The sequence below is a fragment of the Malurus melanocephalus genome, unplaced genomic scaffold (assembly GCF_030028575.1).
Source record: "Malurus melanocephalus ecotype Western Australia unplaced genomic scaffold, MMel_1.1 scaffold_74, whole genome shotgun sequence".
NCBI lineage: Eukaryota > Metazoa > Chordata > Aves > Passeriformes > Maluridae > Malurus > Malurus melanocephalus.
The window spans coordinates 1,837,553-1,854,026 of NW_026623306.1; the positions used below are offsets into that span (position 1 = coordinate 1,837,553).

Sequence of the window (16,474 nt, forward strand, 5' to 3'; positions counted from 1 at the left end):
CTGGCTGTGTGTTTGGGGCAGCGGTGGCCTGGCTGTGTGTTTGGGGCAGCGGTGGCCTGGCTGTGTGTTTGGGGCAGCGGTGGCCTGGCTGTGTGGGGCAGCAGCAGCAGCAGCAGGTGTGTGCTGCTCTCCCCCCTGTGCTGCAGCATCAGCCCTGCAGGAACAGCCCGGCTCTGTATCAGGATCAGCCCTGCAGGATCAGCCCAGGTCTGTGTCAGGATCAGCCTGGCTCTGTGTCAGGATCAGCCCAGCAGGATCAGCCCTGCAGGAACAGCCCGGCTTTGTGTCAGGATCAGCCCAGGTCTGTGTCAGGATCAGCCCAGGTCTGTGTCAGGATCAGCCCTGCAGGAACACCCTGGCTCTGTGTCAGGATCAGCCCTGCAGCATCAGCCCAGCAGGTTCAGCCCGATTCTGTGTCAGGATCAGCCCAGCAGGATCTGCCCGGCTCTGTGTCAGGATCAGCCCTGCAGGATCAGCCCTGCAGGATCAGCCCGGCTCTGTGTCAGGATCAGCCCAGCAGGAACAGCCCGGCTCTGTGTCAGGATCAGCCCAGCAGGATCAGCCCAGCTCTGTGTCAGGAACAGCCCAGCTCTGTGTCAGGATCAGCCCAGCAGGATCAGCCCAGCTCTGTGTCAGGATCAGCCCAGCTCTGTGTCAGGATCAGCCCAGCAGGATCAGCCCAGCTCTGTGTCAGGATCAGCCCGGCTCTGTGTCAGGATCAGCCCGGCTCTGTGTCAGGATCAGCCCGGCTCTGTGTCAGGATCAGCCTGGCAGGATCAGCCCGGCTCTGTGTCAGGATCAGCCCTGCAGGAACAGCCCAGCTCTGTGTCAGAATCAGCCCAGCATGATCTGCCCGGCTCTGTGTCAGCATCAGCCCTGCAGCATCAGCCCAGCAGGAACAGCCCAGCTCTGTGTCAGGATCAGCCCTGCAGGATCAGCCCAGCTCTGTGTCAGGATCAGCCCGGCTCTGTGTCAGGATCAGCCCGGCTCTGTGCCAGGNCAGGATCAGCCCGGCTCTGTGCCAGGATCAGCCCGGCTCTGTGCCAGGATCAGCCCGGCTCTGTGCCAGGATCAGCCCGGCTCTGTGTCAGGATCAGCCCAGCTCTGTGTCAGGATCAGCCCTGCAGGAACAGCCCAGCTCTGTGTCAGGATCAGCAGTTGTCCCTCCAGCTCTGCCACCCAACAACTGCCTGGATCCTGCAGCAGGTGCCGGGGAACAGCTGCTGCCAGATGGGGAAGGCAGCTGCTTCCCTGGGATGGGGAGGGAGGCTGAAGTCTGTGCTGTCRAGCTGGGGTGTCACAGAGGGTCTCAAAGCCCAGATCCAGCTGTTACAGCTGCTGGGGTCAGACCACCCTGCAGGGGATTTAGAAGAGCGCGTCTGTCATCTGCATTGCAGCTTTCTGGAAGCAGCTYCTAGGTTTATCCCAAATTCCTTGAAGTCTGTCTGCCCTCACAACTTTTTTCCTACTGAGTTGTTTCCTCAGTAACTACTTTGCTTCTTTTATTAAGGTTAAGGTTACTGTGCAAGGATGGSACCCCTAATGGTTGCCTGTGAAACATTCTGAGAGTAAGGTCTCCATCACGAAGAGGATATGAAGCTACCTGGAAAAAAATTTCGGAGAAGCACTCTGAAATTTTATTCTGTGCAAATCTCTTCTGCCTTCTGGAAACATTTACCTCTGCTGGAAAAGTGGGATGMGAAGAAAGTTGTTTTAACATTCAGTAACAATAACTTTATTTTCAAAGTCTGGTTTTATGTATTCAGTACACAACAAAAGTTTTCTCATCTTCACATTCATTTTCCTCTTGTGTGGTCTGAAAAAGCACAGAAATGAYGGCAGAGTCTCTGGAGCTGCTGTGAAGGCTGAAAATGCTATCCTAGATTTACAGGAAATGCAGAGAGGAGGAGAAACTTGATCTACCTTTTCTTCTCCTTTGTCCTCCAAAAAAATTTCTTTTGTTTCTTTCTGATGTGTAGAGGTCTACGAATCAGTGAGCCTTCAAAGTTTTTCTCTTTTCTGTGGTGGTTTGTTTCTTTTATCTTTTGATGACTTAGAGATTGTGCTGGTTGTTGAYTGAAACAAGATTTAGTAGTATTCAGGTAGGAATTTACTTTTAAAATATTTAATRCCTTCTGTTAAGGAGAAGGCATGAAAATAAAGCTGAATAAAATCTGAATAAAAAACAATATCTCCTCAGCCCTTCACTTTACTTGCTTAGTAACAAAGGTGCATCTTTAGAGCTCATCTGCTTTTTTATATTTTGAAGGACTTTTTCACTTCTGTTTCTGCACAGATGTAACTTTTTTTTCCCTTTTTCCTAGAAAAGTTTTGTTTGTTTGTTTCTTACTTGGGTGGAATAAAAGGAATAAACATGAGGAWAAAAATCTTTATGTGTTGTAAATAATTAAATGCTGTGAATTCTAGTCTRCCTTGCCAGGTAAGTAAGGCATAGWACCCTRAGGTGCCAGGTGTCCCTTGAACTTATACCAATGAAACAATTCCAAATGTAATGAAAATAGTCAGGTAACACTGAAAGAAGTCCATTAAAAAGAGCTCTTACAAATATGCAAGCCATAAGAAAAGCTTAAATCATCCCTTGCAATTAGGGACAAGAGACAAACCCATGAGGAACCAGACTTTGTTAAGTCTTTTGCTCACAGAACCTGCTGGTTTCCGTGTGCCTTTCCCTAAGGAAAASAAAGGCAGGAGCAGGCCAGGGTGTTCTGGGACAAATCTGTCACTACAGAGCCTTTGACGTCACGTCACGCTTGCCAGTGAGGGACTGCCTGTCTTGTGTGCTTAATTTCTTAGGGAGAATCAAAGACATGCAAACCAGAGGATTTTCTTTAATTTAGCTTGTATGACATGATGCAGGTACAAGGAAGCAGCTTTAATTTTCAGTTGATGGGGTTTTTTTGGTCTTAACTGATAGCTTCTGACTTGATACAGGGATTTGTATGTTGTAGTGTCTAGTGTCTGAATGTTGAACTAGTGAAATACAGTAAAATTCTAGATAATCTTAGTTTGCTGCAGCTCTGACATTAACAGTGTGCCGGGGAAGGTCCTGGAATGTCTGTTTTGTGATTATGTTGATGTGTAGCACTCWTTATTTCACTGTTCAAAGTCTGAAATGTTTGTTTTCTGTTTTATTGACAGCTAGCAAAAATGGCCCATCTGGAAAGTGAAATCTTAGTTTAAGAACTCCTAAATATCAAATATTGAAAGGGATTATAAAACKCAAAGATTTTGACCAAAACTGTTTGTCTTGGCTATTAAGAATTATGATAATTTTTATTTTCAGCTGGTGTGTACATCTGTCCATTCTTGTTACCCACTGACTTTGCATTGCTAAATGACCAAGAACAGGCTTCTGTTTTATATTGTAAATCACCAGCAAGATGATTTAGGAAGGATGCAGACCCACAGGTGAAATGGTTGTTTAATTTCTCTGCCCTCACTGGTGATTTAACTCCTTTCACTGTGTACTCTGGCGGAAGGATTAGCTAATTTTGTTTAGTTTAGCTCAAAATAAGAGTATGCCAAAGTGAACTGAATTAATTTGCAGTTAGTGTGGGCTGAGGGTGGACAGTGGCAAGTCAGCAGAGCTGCAGGGRTGATAAAAAGAGGGGGCAACTAAAAACAGTGTTTGAGTCCTGAATTGTAGGTACCATCTTCTCAGCTTCATCTGCACAGCTCAGGGGTGAAAACAACACGTTGTTGGTCAAGTTTTTGTTGTAGGTTGGAACACAACATAGTTCTTWAAAAGGTTGTGCAGATTTTGCAGGGCTGACAAATGAGAAATAGTAACTATTTCTGTAATGACTAGATTAAGTGTGTTTCACTCAAATGTAAACAGAATCAGACTGTCAGAGTTTTTTTTTTTTGTTCTGCAGAACTTTTTCTCAAAGTAAGATTTTTACAGCAGAGCTTTTGCTATCAGTTCCAGTGGCAGGTTGATGGTAGTATGAGCCCTCCTGTGATTTCAGAAATGACAAACTCAAGCCCTGTACTGTTCAAATTTACCTGGCATAAGCATATAAAAATGTATAAGCATTTGCTAGGGATTGTGTTGAAGTGTTGTCTCATTTTTAACTTAAGAGGTAACTGCAGGAAATAATGGAAAAGAAGGAAAAATTATGTTTCTGAATAGCAAAGTGGTGTTTCTGTAGCATTCCCAATGTGAAGTGGGTGAAATTCAGTATTAACACAGCATGCTCTGAAATGGAAGAAATTTTGTCGTGTTGCAGAGAGGATCAATCTGGTCATGAGAGCATTGTGTAGCAATAGAAACTGCTGCCTCCCCTCTGCAGGCAAAATTCTCCATAATTTCATCTTGTGGTCCTTGTGGTCCTTCACACTGGTCCATTCTGTGTTGACATACTGCAGGTAGTGCTTTTTAAGGGTGGAATTTTTCAGTAWTGAATTTGGGAAGAGAGAATTGGCCTTGAATTTCTCTGTGATTTGTTCTTTTTATGTCTTCATTGTTGTAAACTGGGAGAAAAGTAAGAACATGGGAAATATATGACCTGATGTCTTTTTATGTCTTGGGAGAAAAAAAGTGTCTGCTTAGTCTTGTTCTTTTATGACTTGAAGGGACTCAGGAAAACTGATCTGTTTGCTGCTGCTATCTAGCTCTGTATTATTACCATTAAAAGGCTTGGRTTTTTAATTTTTTTAATGCATTTTTATATAAATGTTTTATATAACTGTGTGGCAGAGCAGAAGGAACAGGATCRTGTTTCAGATCTTGTAAAAGTCTGAACTCCTCTTGTGTGTTCGAATACAGAGCATGGCTTTGGTTAGGATGAAAGATAAATTCCGGGAAGAAATGTAACTGTTTCCTTTTTTCTCTTCTGGTAAAATGTATCTGATCTGCTTCAGCTTGAATGGTAGCAAATATGTGGCAGAATGAATAGCAATGCTCTGCCTACTGAAGTTGAATAGTTGAAAAAGTTTGGGTGTCAAAAAAAGGCAGCAGGATGCTGCGTCACAGTTTTTATTGAGTGGAGGTGCTCTTGTATTTAGAATTCAGCTCCATTTAAAATACAGTTTTGTGGGGGTTAGCATTGCCTTAACAGTGCCACTGTGTTGTGTTTCTTGGCCTAGGGGAAGCCAGAGTATAGGGCTAGAACATGAAGGTTTTTTGTGCTTCCTTTTAAAGTAGTAAAAGTGCTTCATGGTTTTGAACCTAGAATTCTCAAAACACCTTTATGGGACAGCACCAATGTCCTAATTTTACAAATAACTACTTTGTCTTGCTTCCCTAGRTGGCTTGCTCAAGGTTACACAGGAATCCTCTGGTGGAACAGGGAGTTATATCTAAATGTTTGATGTTTAATACTTGAAGTCTGGTTTCTGGATTATCCTCTCATAACAAAAATGAAAGACCTRTGCCTTTCCTGTCATCCTGCTGAAATTAATTGAATTATAAGTATTAATACTCTGCTTTTGATCAATGCTTCTAATTCTGTTTACTGCTTCTTTTTATTTTTAGGCATGTACTGGTATTGAAAATATTGATGAAGCTATAACRTTGCTTGAACAAAATAACTGGGATTTAGTGGTAAGTATTCTGAGAAAATGACTTCATAGATCAGCCCCACGTAACAGTGACACGGCATCTTGCTGAGACAGCTGGGAGCTTTATTTCAAATTTGGGTGTGTCTGGTGGCTGGGACAAACAGGTTGTTGTGTGCTGGTCTGTTAAAGCCTCATCACCAAGTAAACGTGACCCYGTAAATGTTGTACAAACCCTGCTCTGCTCTGGTTGTCTTCAGGCTTTTAAAATTTCTTTCTTGTCCTTGAAATCCACATTTCATACTGTGTTTAATTTCCTTTTGCCATCATTTGATAAGAAGTGTTATGAAGGGTAGCATTTGTAGAAGAAGACCTGTGTAGACACGTGGGTTTTTGAGGATTTAGGTTCCTGTGGAAGAAGTGGAAGGTAAAACAACTTTTTCAAATTTTCATGTGCTTTTAGTTTAAAATCAAGATTGTTGCTCTTCTGTTGTTGGTGTTTATGCAGAATTGAGTCAGGTGATTAAAGCCATAACTTTATTTAGGTTTGGTGCTATGCAGACACCTTGAAATATAAACACAAAACCCAGCAAACATTCGCCCTGAGAAAACCTCTCATCTGTTTTGTAACAAGGTTCAGTGTGCTGAGAAATAGGAGGAAACCAAGAAAACCAAGCAAAATAGTCTTAGGTATTTTAATACTCTTCATAGGATTAGTAAATAAARAAGCCATTAATCCAATTTCTTAAGGTTTAAAAGTGTAAAATACAACAAACCTAATTAAAAAGCAAGTGATCTTCCTTGAAACTGTAAAACATTTGATTTCCTCCTTTTTTTTTTCCTTTAAATAGATGAACTTTGGACCAGTCCAAAGTATCAGAAAGTTATTATTAAAAAAAATAGATTTTCCAAAATTGGCTGTGGATATAGTTTCAACTGTAACCTATTGTAAAAAGCCAGTACATACTCCTGACACTTGAAACTATGTGTTAAGATGAACAGAGTCTATTTTGCAACGTCAGGGTGTAAGCAAGAGTGAGATGGCAGTGAGCAAAAGGGAGTGTCTGTCATCAGTGGTTTCAAACAGAAAAACCCAGATGTTTGTTGTCACAGGAGGGGAGTTAAAACATCTTTTATCACAGGAGCTTGTTGTGACATGGCATGAGCTCTTTTGAAAATTCAAATGTTTATTGGAASGCAAGGAATAGCCTCGTGCATTGTGTTCATTGTGAAGTTCCCAGTGCAATCCATGAGGTGCACTGGATGTGGTTTTGGGGGATTTGTAAATTGTGTGCATTACAGTAAATACTCAACAGGTATGGTTGAATGAGAAATCTTTCATGAAAAATGGTGAGAACAGATAAGTCTCTTCTGAGACACCAGGATGAGCAGAAAGCTCATCCTCAGAGTGAAGTATCTAAAGCTATGGAATGGGTGTGAAAACAGCTTTAAATACTTAATTTTATTAGTGATTACTAGATGATCTAGAAGTAGAATATAGAGAGTAAAGAAGTAATGACCCAAAAGTGCAAGCTTAAAAAAAGCATAGGGAAAGAAAAGATRGAAAATTAGGGATGCAAGAGGTACCTGAGAAAAGTACATGGTTTTTGAAATAGGCAAAAGGTGAATGAGAGGAATGTCTATGAAAAGGAAATGGTAAGTTGTAGGAAAAAAAAATACTGAGGAGAGTGTAAGTGAAGAAAATGCCCTGAGGGTCTGTCACTAGTAGGACACTGGCTCATTTTTATTAAAAGCAGCCTTCTTGTGAAAAAGGGAGTGGGAGTGAAAGCCAWATCCTGCTAATCTAATAGGGAGATAGAAGAGTGAAGGAAGAGAAGATTGAAGAAATGAGGTTGCTGGTTTCAGAGAGAAGCAAATATCTCCAAGGGTTTTTAGCATTTCAAAAGTGCTTGAAGAAAGGCTCATGACTTTGGAGAAAGGATGCATTTTTTGGTTTGGAATTAAAAGTGTACAATCCACGTGTGGTGGGTCTTGGAGTTTTTTTAGCTGAGATAGAGAATTAAAGAAATCCTTTAGTTTGACACTGAGTATGTCATTCCACTCAGAACAATTAAAAAAAGAAATTTAAAAAATGTTTTTGATTTCTATGGTAAACAAAATTTGTAGGACTTGGTTCACAGATCATGAATGGAATAGTGAAGTAATGATGATTTTGGTAAGGGTTCCTCTGCCATCCTGGTGAGAGTTCCTCTGCCATCCTTTGGCCCCCAGTGTTAGGTAAATKGGAAGAACATAATTTCTCTCTTCTCTAATTTCACTGTTTTTTGGTGCATGTTATTCAGAAGTTTTTAAATGTTGATTCCTTTACTTCCATGATGTTGGAAGTAAAACCAGAAGTCAGTATTTGATGAGTCAATCTTCTGTGAGGCACCCAGGCTAATAAGTAGAAAGCTTAACAAGTTCCATTAGGATGTCATCAACCAAAGTTCAGGGGCACTTCTGCAGCAATCGGGGGAAAAACCAAAACCATAAATTAAGGAAGTTCTTGTCTCGAAGAGATTGGTTACTTGCTATTCACTCAGGCTGTCTATATCTCAGTTCCATGTTCCTGTTTGGGGAAAAAAGTGTGCGTTATCAGAGGCTGTGCTGCAGACCCAGGTTGAAGATTCCCTTGGGCACCTGTTGCTTCTTGAACTCTCTGACACTCAGCTCAAGGGCGTTGTTATTTCTCTGGGACTTCAGCCAAAACAACCAAAAGCAAGTGGCCCTGGTGAGCTGGAAAGCAGAAGGATCCCGAAAAGAAACAGGGAAGTAGGTACTGCCATGGGCTGCAGAGAAGTACATCAGAATGCACAGAGRCAGCAGGGGTTATGAAGTTCACAAAACAAGTTTCTTACATTGTGCTACAAGTACTGCCTGTTTATGTAAGCTTTTCTAAGGATTACTTTGTTTGCACTAAAGTTATACTTCTGCTGCTGACTTTGTCCCTTACATTTTTCCCTCTTGCTAGATTTTAGTATTAAGGGTTACACTCTTAAGGATTACCAGAGACTTTCACTTAAGTGAATGCTACTATGTTTTGTATCTTTTACCTCACCTTTAAACAAAGCCAAATCTGGGTTAAGTGTAAGGATCTTTTCCTTGGTTTAGTTTCTGAATAGCCACTTTCGTTTTTTCTTAAGAATTAATCAGAATTCCTTTTTCTTTTCAGTTAGGAACTGAAACATCAGTTTCCTATATTTGAACTTTTAAAAGATTACTTACCCCCAATTAGAAGTCATCATCTCTAATCCTCTATATGGGTTACTCTAAGACAATATAAACTGCCTTTAATTTATCTTCAGTTTGGTACTAAATAAATGTCTAATTTAAATTTAGATTTAAATGTCTCAGTTGTATTTGTTTTATAGCATTCAAAGCAGTTGTATATGTTTTGCAGTAGCTGCTTGAAGCAGTATGGGAAACTGTCTTTCATAAATATTTGGTTGCTTGGCTTCGTTCAAGTGCTCAAAATAAAATYGGTCACAAGAGTGCTGCAGAGGAATTCATATGCAGTAACAGTGTAAAAATGGCTTGGTGGGATCATGAAGTCTAATTTTGCCAATAATTAGTTCCCCTCTGCTGCATATGACTTGGCCTTTGTGGTGGTCTGCTGCATATAGAGCAGCTTAGGGTTTTTCTGTGTTAGAACACTGTAGCCTAATTACAGGGCTTATTATAGGCTGGACGACGAAGTGTTTCAGATGTTCTGTGAGATACAGAAGATCAACATAGATAATATAATGATCTCTTCAGGCATTCTGCTATAAATGGATCCAGTTCTCTTAAACCTCCCAGGGTTGCTGATACGTTATTTCCTGAGTGTCATTTCTTTCAGCTCTATTAATTTGCAGTAATTTTTACCATCTGAGAAAGCAGAAGTTAGGAATTTCTGTCCGTTGCAAAGTCTGATGGTTTCATAACTTGCCCACACTCTCACCTTCTGTTTTGTCATATGAAGGTAAGGATGACCGATAAATATATCTTAAACTTCGTGTAAAAACACTAAAATAAACGTGTGAAAAATCCCAACTCTGTGTCTGTTGAAATGTTTCTGATGATGGTACACATTTAAAGGGAAATGACCCTTTAGTGACTTGACATTCTGCAGTGTGGACCTTTGCATATGTGAGGTTATTACCCAGGTGAGAGCTCGGCTTTCTTGACATCCAGTGTTTGCATTTGTGCATGAAACTTGATCTGCTCTACCTTTCAGAAATTTAATCAAAAACTCAAGTCCTTTATCTGCAGCGTGATTTTGTATTCTCTACTATTAATCAGTTTTTTTGAATGAAAAGCAGGATTCGACTTTTTCCAAGATGGCCATGTCTGTTGGTACTCCTGTTCCTCGGTTTAAAATGGTTTTTATTTCATGTCTTTTCCAGGAGACATTGTAATATAGGTACTTTTTAGCATTGGTTTAAGAAGGAAATAAATGTCATTAAAATAACAGAGGGAGGGGGTGTTTATTCTCCAATATTCAATTAATTGTATTAATTCAATTTAATTATAAATGTGTGTATAATGATTATATATATATAGATATCTAAGAAAAAACCCTGTTTTTTAATTTCAAAGTGACCTTTGTGCCTCCCTGCTATACTTGGCTTGGTTAATCTATATTTTGGTAGAGGATCAAAGTATAACTTTAGTAAAACCATCAGTTTAGTGCACCTGGAGATGGAATGACTTGCAGTTCCTGTCATAGTCAGGTTCCAAGAATCACCTGGACAAGAAGCGATTCTGTAACTTGGAGAAATTGTATATTTTGAACATCTATTTTTATAAAACTTCAATTCTCAGCTCTAGTTTTTAATTTTAAATGCATAACTTATGCAGTGGATAAGGGTTTTTTGCATGTTGCTTGTAAACATTTTGGAAAATGATARCTATTTGTCAGAGAGGATTTTTTTTTACTGTAAGTACCAGTATTATCTTACGTCTTATATATATATCTCTTATACTGTACATAGTATGTATTATATATGATATATGCATATTTACATCTATGTAACATCTTTTGGAAAAAAGTGACAAAAAAATTGAACTGAGAAAAATTAGGTAGGGCTAGGCAATTTTTCTTTTTTATTTCTCTTGGAGGTGGCCATTTAGGTGGGAATGGTAAAAAATGGGTTTGTGAAAGTTATTAGCAATCTGTTATTTGTATCTCTAATTGCCCTCTAACCAGTAACTTAATCCTTTTGTTAGAACGTGTAGCAAATTTCAATACGTGCTGGTAAAACTGATACACTTAGATCACCTTTTGTCTCTTTTCTCCCTGCTMCAGCTTTGATGTGATATCTCTCTGGGTGTTATTTTGATCGATTTGAATTAGTCTGCCTCCAGAAACGAGGTGATTAATCTGAGTTAAATGCCCTTCCTTTTCCTTCAATGTGGGGCAGTGTGCAGGATWTGTTTATGTCCAGTGCTCAGCAGCTCTCTGGATTTGTGGCAAGCAGGCTGTGGTTTGGTGGCTGGGAACCAGGACTGCACTTTATGGTGATGGTGTTCATCACACTGGCCCTTTTCTCTTGTATTTTGCCCTGCTGTTTTCTTACTTCAGAATTGCATATTGAAAATGGCACATATTTGACAGCACTCTGTGGGGGCAGTGATAATATATTCCTCTCTTTAGGAGTAGATCGGAGGGATTTTCACTGTCTGGGTATTAATAACGTTCTCCCTGTGGTCAAATGAGCAGTCACATCTGCCTGTGGGAAGCAGAGGTTTGTATCCCTTTGTTTTTTTAAGGAGCCTTTAGAGTTTTGTTTTAGACAGATGTTCTTTTGTGGATCTTGGTGTCCTGTGGAACATGTTCTTGTCAGCTCAGYAGGTTTATGCTCACTGTTAGTGCAGTGAGGAGCCTTTCCACCATTCACAGCCCTGCTGCCAGCAGAGGGAAGGAAGAAGGAAGCCCTGAGTTTGATAATCTCAAGAAGTGTTGGTTGGTGGGCATCCCCACTGGTGCAGGCATCCCACGGGCAGCGTGCTGGAATCTCCATGAAATTCAGGAATTACAGGTTTTTGTGTGTGTTCAAMTGCAGCATTAATCTCTCCTGGTAGSACACAATTRTATGTGAACTTGTCTTTTACAAAGGACTCTAAAAATCCCCTTTGGAAGTCTTTAATGTATTTGCTGTTAAATTAGGGAACCCTGCTTGCGAAAATAGTTGTATTTCTCATTCTCTGTAGTTCCAGCCTTTTTCAGCTTTCAAAGTGACATTTCTGTGTCTTTGAGTAAGCTCAGATGCATGCTGTGTGTTTTATGCAGCTGGGTGGTAGCACARAAGAGTTGTTCATTCTTAAAAACAATGAATTTGATATTGTTTTTATTTAYTTTCAAATGCCTTAATCTCTACAAAACACATTCCCTTTTAATGTTTTTTTTTGCATGGAAGATGATATGGAATCTATTCTAGATCTATAGGTAGTTGTAATCATGGTGTGGCTTCCCACACTGCTGTATGCACATTCATCTATTAAAAAAAAAAAACAAAACCAAAGCAAACCCCAAAACACCATCATTAATACATATCCAGCACATTAAGATTTTTTACCTGCAGAATGAGTGTGCTGCTTTGTCGTCCCAGAAAAGTGCTTCAAGGAAGGGAGATGACCTTTCCTGGCAAATATAATGGTTGATTTCCAGTATGGTAGATGGTTTTCTAGACATGGCGGGGATTAATCTAAAATAGTTARTTTTCTTTCATAAGGACTGATTTTCATTTTTTTCTGGTAGAAAAACCCTGATTTATTCATRTGAGGATAGCAAAGGAATTGTGAGTATGTATTTTATGGTGTACTTTGTTGCTGTGATGATGTAGATGAAATTTTAGTTCTCTTTCTGACCAGAATGAAAGCAGAGRAGATTTTTAAGTAAAACTTTTCTGKCAATGTTGTAAAGTAAAATAWAAGTTCTGTCTCTCCTTTTCCAATAACAGGTGGAATTTAGTTACTTAAGTAAGTTAGGGTTTTATTTACTTAAGTCATTTTAATTAAGAAATAACCTTAGGTTTTTCTTGTATGGTGATCAAACAAGCAATGGTGCCAATAAATGTAGATTTCGTTGATGGAAAAAGATTCTCTGTTTCTTGTAGCAGAGAATTTTGTGTTCTGAGAATAAACAAAAAGCAGCACCTGAGATGCCAGCAGTGCCTGATAGTATTGCTGGAGCTCTACGGATCCATCACCCASCTGCCTTAGCTTTTACAAATACTTTTTTCAGAGGCTGTTACCTCTGGCTTGGTAGTTTCTAGGAAGATTGCTTAATGCATTAATTCATCCTGAGACATTCAAATTTCAGAACAAATTTCTAGAACACACCAGTAGTGAAGTGGCTGGTATGAGGTATCTGTAGTTTATTTCTCTGCGATTAGTTGAACTAAAAATTGCACACATCTTATAAACATGTGTTTGACAAGTGTTTAGTCTGTCATTGAGTCATGTTGGGACTGTGTGAGTAGGAGAAAAACGAAGTGAATTATTTAAGAACCAGCATCTGTGCCAATGCTGTGGCTGTTTTGCAAGTGAACCTTGGTTGTGATAGATTTTACCAGAAAAGCAGCAGTCACCTAGAGCYAGAGGGTCTTCAAAATGGGTTTACTTACAAAACTGTTGAATATCTGAATAGTTTCTAGTTTTATTTAGATTCTCCTGAGCCTGTCCTGGAARCCCTGGGCTGCTGCCCCTCCAGCAGTACAGCAAAGGCTCTTGGAGGGGTGCAAGGAGAAACACCGTGAGACAACTTGCAGATTACAGACTTCAGCTTGGGATTTTCTACTTCCCAAACTTTGGAGCTAAGTGTTTCATAATTATTTTTTTTATTATGGATTAGTGATTAGGCAGCTGGTTGACTACAGTTGGGGTCACTGGAACRCTGCTGATATTTTGTGTTGTTATGGCTTTTCAGTGAAGGGGCCTTAGGCTTTTGGCAGTGCCTCTGAATTTTTGTGTCCTGAGCTTTCTTCCCTGGTAGTATTTGCTAAGAGCTGGTATGTTCTTACAGGGAGTGATTAAAAAAAAAACAAAAAAAAAACCCCACTATATTTTTTAAGGTTGATCAAAAAATATGTTGTCATGAGGCAGCTGTCCCTAAACTTCACATTTTAGTGTTGCCATTCAAATTTACCTCAAATAATTAGGAAAGGGGTAAAAATATGGGAGTTCAGAACATCGATTTTTTTCAATATGCATATCAAGATGATATGATGCATATTATATAGATTCATCTGACTCTTCTGCTTTCCAGCTTAATGTTTTAAGAAGAAATGAAATATATTTTGATATTAAGCAGAAGTGTTTCTTTCTGCTAGAAGGTGAAGTAGCATTAKTGTCAAAGTTGTGACACTAATGACTAAGACCAAGATACTTGTATGTGTGTCAGAGTAGTAGACTTTGGTCTACTTTCCCTTGCTCTGTGAATGGGTTTTGAGTAGGTTGTTGAGAGTAGATTGTTTTCCTTTATTCCTGCTGAGCTAGAGTCAGCTCAGGTAGGTGCTGATCCTTAAGCTCCTTATGAATCTGTACATGTTCTTTGCTTTCATTATGACAGGAAAAAACAGTAAGTTATGGATTTTTTTTAAATTGAGATTGCACTTTGTATGGGGAATTAATCAGTGACAATATAAAATTTAGGAACTGTGCAAAATTTTTTTTTTTTTTCCCTCAGAATTATAGAAGCATATCTAACTGTTGAAAGGCTTCCTAGTGCATTTAGGCATGTTGTAGGAGTGACAGGAAAAAATTTGCTKGAGCCACCAAAGACGTAGGGAGAAATGGGAAACCACATCTAGAGTGCTAATTGTAAACTATTTCAACGCGTGCTCTCTTGCTGATGAAGTGACTCATCTGTATGAATGTATTCATGTGGCATTTTTTGATGAAATGTTAATTTTTTTCTTTATTAGCAATTCTATTGTTTTGCAGCTTTTCACGAAGTATATTTGTTGTAAAGAAAGCAAGCTGAAATAAAGCAGAATGCATAGAAGACATTTCATTGTAGTTCAATTACAGTTTTTGGTTAAATTTTAACCACGATGGGGACAAATGCTGTCATTCTGTATAAACTTTGTGGGTGTAACTTCACGTCTAGCRCTTGGAAATACTTTTGAGACTTGCAGAGCTGGGGAGATGCCAGCAAGTATAACATAAGCTCCAGGAAAAAGCTGACTCATTCCTTTGCCTTGAAAAGCCTGCCAAAAATAACACAGGTAGAGATTGCCTCTCTTACTACTGGGGCATAATTAATAATTTTGTTATTTAAATATTAGTGAATTAATTTTAAAATCCAAACAAATAATGTTTTTTATAACTTAAACTCATAGCAGTCAATTTTTGTAAAGGAGCTGTGTGTGTAGTAAGGTGATCTTTGTAAAAAGCTTCTTTCTGCTTAAAGTAATTGGTATTTCTGCAGAAAGTTCAGTGGAATTTCTTACTTAGAATACACATTTCAGACTTGCTTGTGACAGGTGAGATTTGGTAGTCACATAAAGCTGTTCAGAAGCCACGTTCTTCTGCTTGGGAATCTTGTAGTCCAATCTGGAAGTCTTGAGGCAGAAAAAAGTGATGGTGATGCAGTTGCTTTCAGTAAACCTTTGTTCTATTAATCCTGACTGACWGCAGTATTTGCCTGATACTTACAGGATGGTTTTGTCAGCATTGGTTACTAAAACTTCTGCTGTTTATTCTGGAATTTTTTACTTTTTTATTGTAAACTCTTCACAAGAGAAGTCTGTGCATGGTCTTACTTTTCATCCAGTTTCCCAAAATCACAGTACGAGTAGGTCAGAGCAAATGTTCTGACATGTCTGCACCTGCCAGTACCCATTATTACCAGTTCTGTTGAAAATTAACCCAAATTTGTGTTTGTAAAAAAGAAAGTTATGAGAGGAGCATTATTTCAAAACATTTACTGTTATTATTGAAATACATGCCTATAGCAGAGTYCTGTGATTTAGTTTCCTTTTAAGAAATACTTTGGTGCTCAAAAGGAGCTAATAAATCTTTGCACTTCTCCTGTTTTGCTTTACTGTTGCATATGAAAATATTTCCTTTGTCACTTGGATTTATGGTTTGGAAGCAGTTTGAAATTCACTGTTGCTTTTTCAGTCCTTTCATGGATGCTTTGTCTCACTAATGCTTTCCTTTATMATTTAATTATTTGTTTTTCCTCTTTTTGGATAATATTTGTTCAGTTTTGGGTTTTGTTCCCTTTATTAAAAAAAAAAAACAACAAACACTTCATTGTAGAAAGCATTTGGAGTCTTATCATCCATTTGTTTTGTTCGAACATCAAATAAAACTGGATTTAAAATCTTTAGGATAAGAAATTTRTCATGTGAAAGCAGCAAATTAGAGTAGGAGTATTGTATGTCAGAGAGAATATCACATTTAGTGCAAATTAGGAGTAGAATTATTTGCAATGGAATGACAGTTGTAACCACTCATTAATGACCTGTTTTGAGCTGTGGAAATACTTAATGAAATACAAATGACAAGGAACAATTTTTCTAATTTATTATGGATTACTTAATGAGTGCTTTTTAGTGTATTTCATTACACTTTTAACTTTAAAAAAACACGTTTATATTGTTTAAATTCAACAAATCTTGGGTGATCCTCAAACAGGTTGGGTTGATAGCGCAGATGAATACAGGATGATATTTCCAAAATATAACTGCTAGAATTTTTTCATTTTACAGAACTCAAAACCACAGTGTGTTTGTCTTATGTGTTATTTCACCCTGTCCGATGAGGTTTTGTATGTAAGTTTTGGTGTTATGTTCACTTCAGTAATCAGAAAAATAAGTCTAAGAATAAATGCTGAAAGAATCAGTCAAAGATTAAAACAAGTTTTTCTTTGTTCTRAGCATGTTGTGACAAAATGCCTTTTTTTTTGTTGTATTTTTAAATACAGTCCTACAAGCAGCTAAAACCTCTTCCTGTCTTTACTTCT

At 38.8% G+C, this 16,474-nt stretch overlaps 1 protein-coding gene across 1 annotated transcript in view; it reads left to right on the top strand.

The window, feature by feature from the left end:
* FAF1 (Fas associated factor 1) overlaps positions 1-16,474 on the top strand; it is a 146,896-nt gene that overhangs the window by 12,284 nt on the left and 118,138 nt on the right. Inside the window, exon 2 of the mRNA XM_057367063.1 lies at positions 5,498-5,566. Coding sequence (XP_057223046.1) covers positions 5,498-5,566 — 69 coding nt within the window. The remainder of the gene's footprint in view (positions 1-5,497; positions 5,567-16,474) is intronic.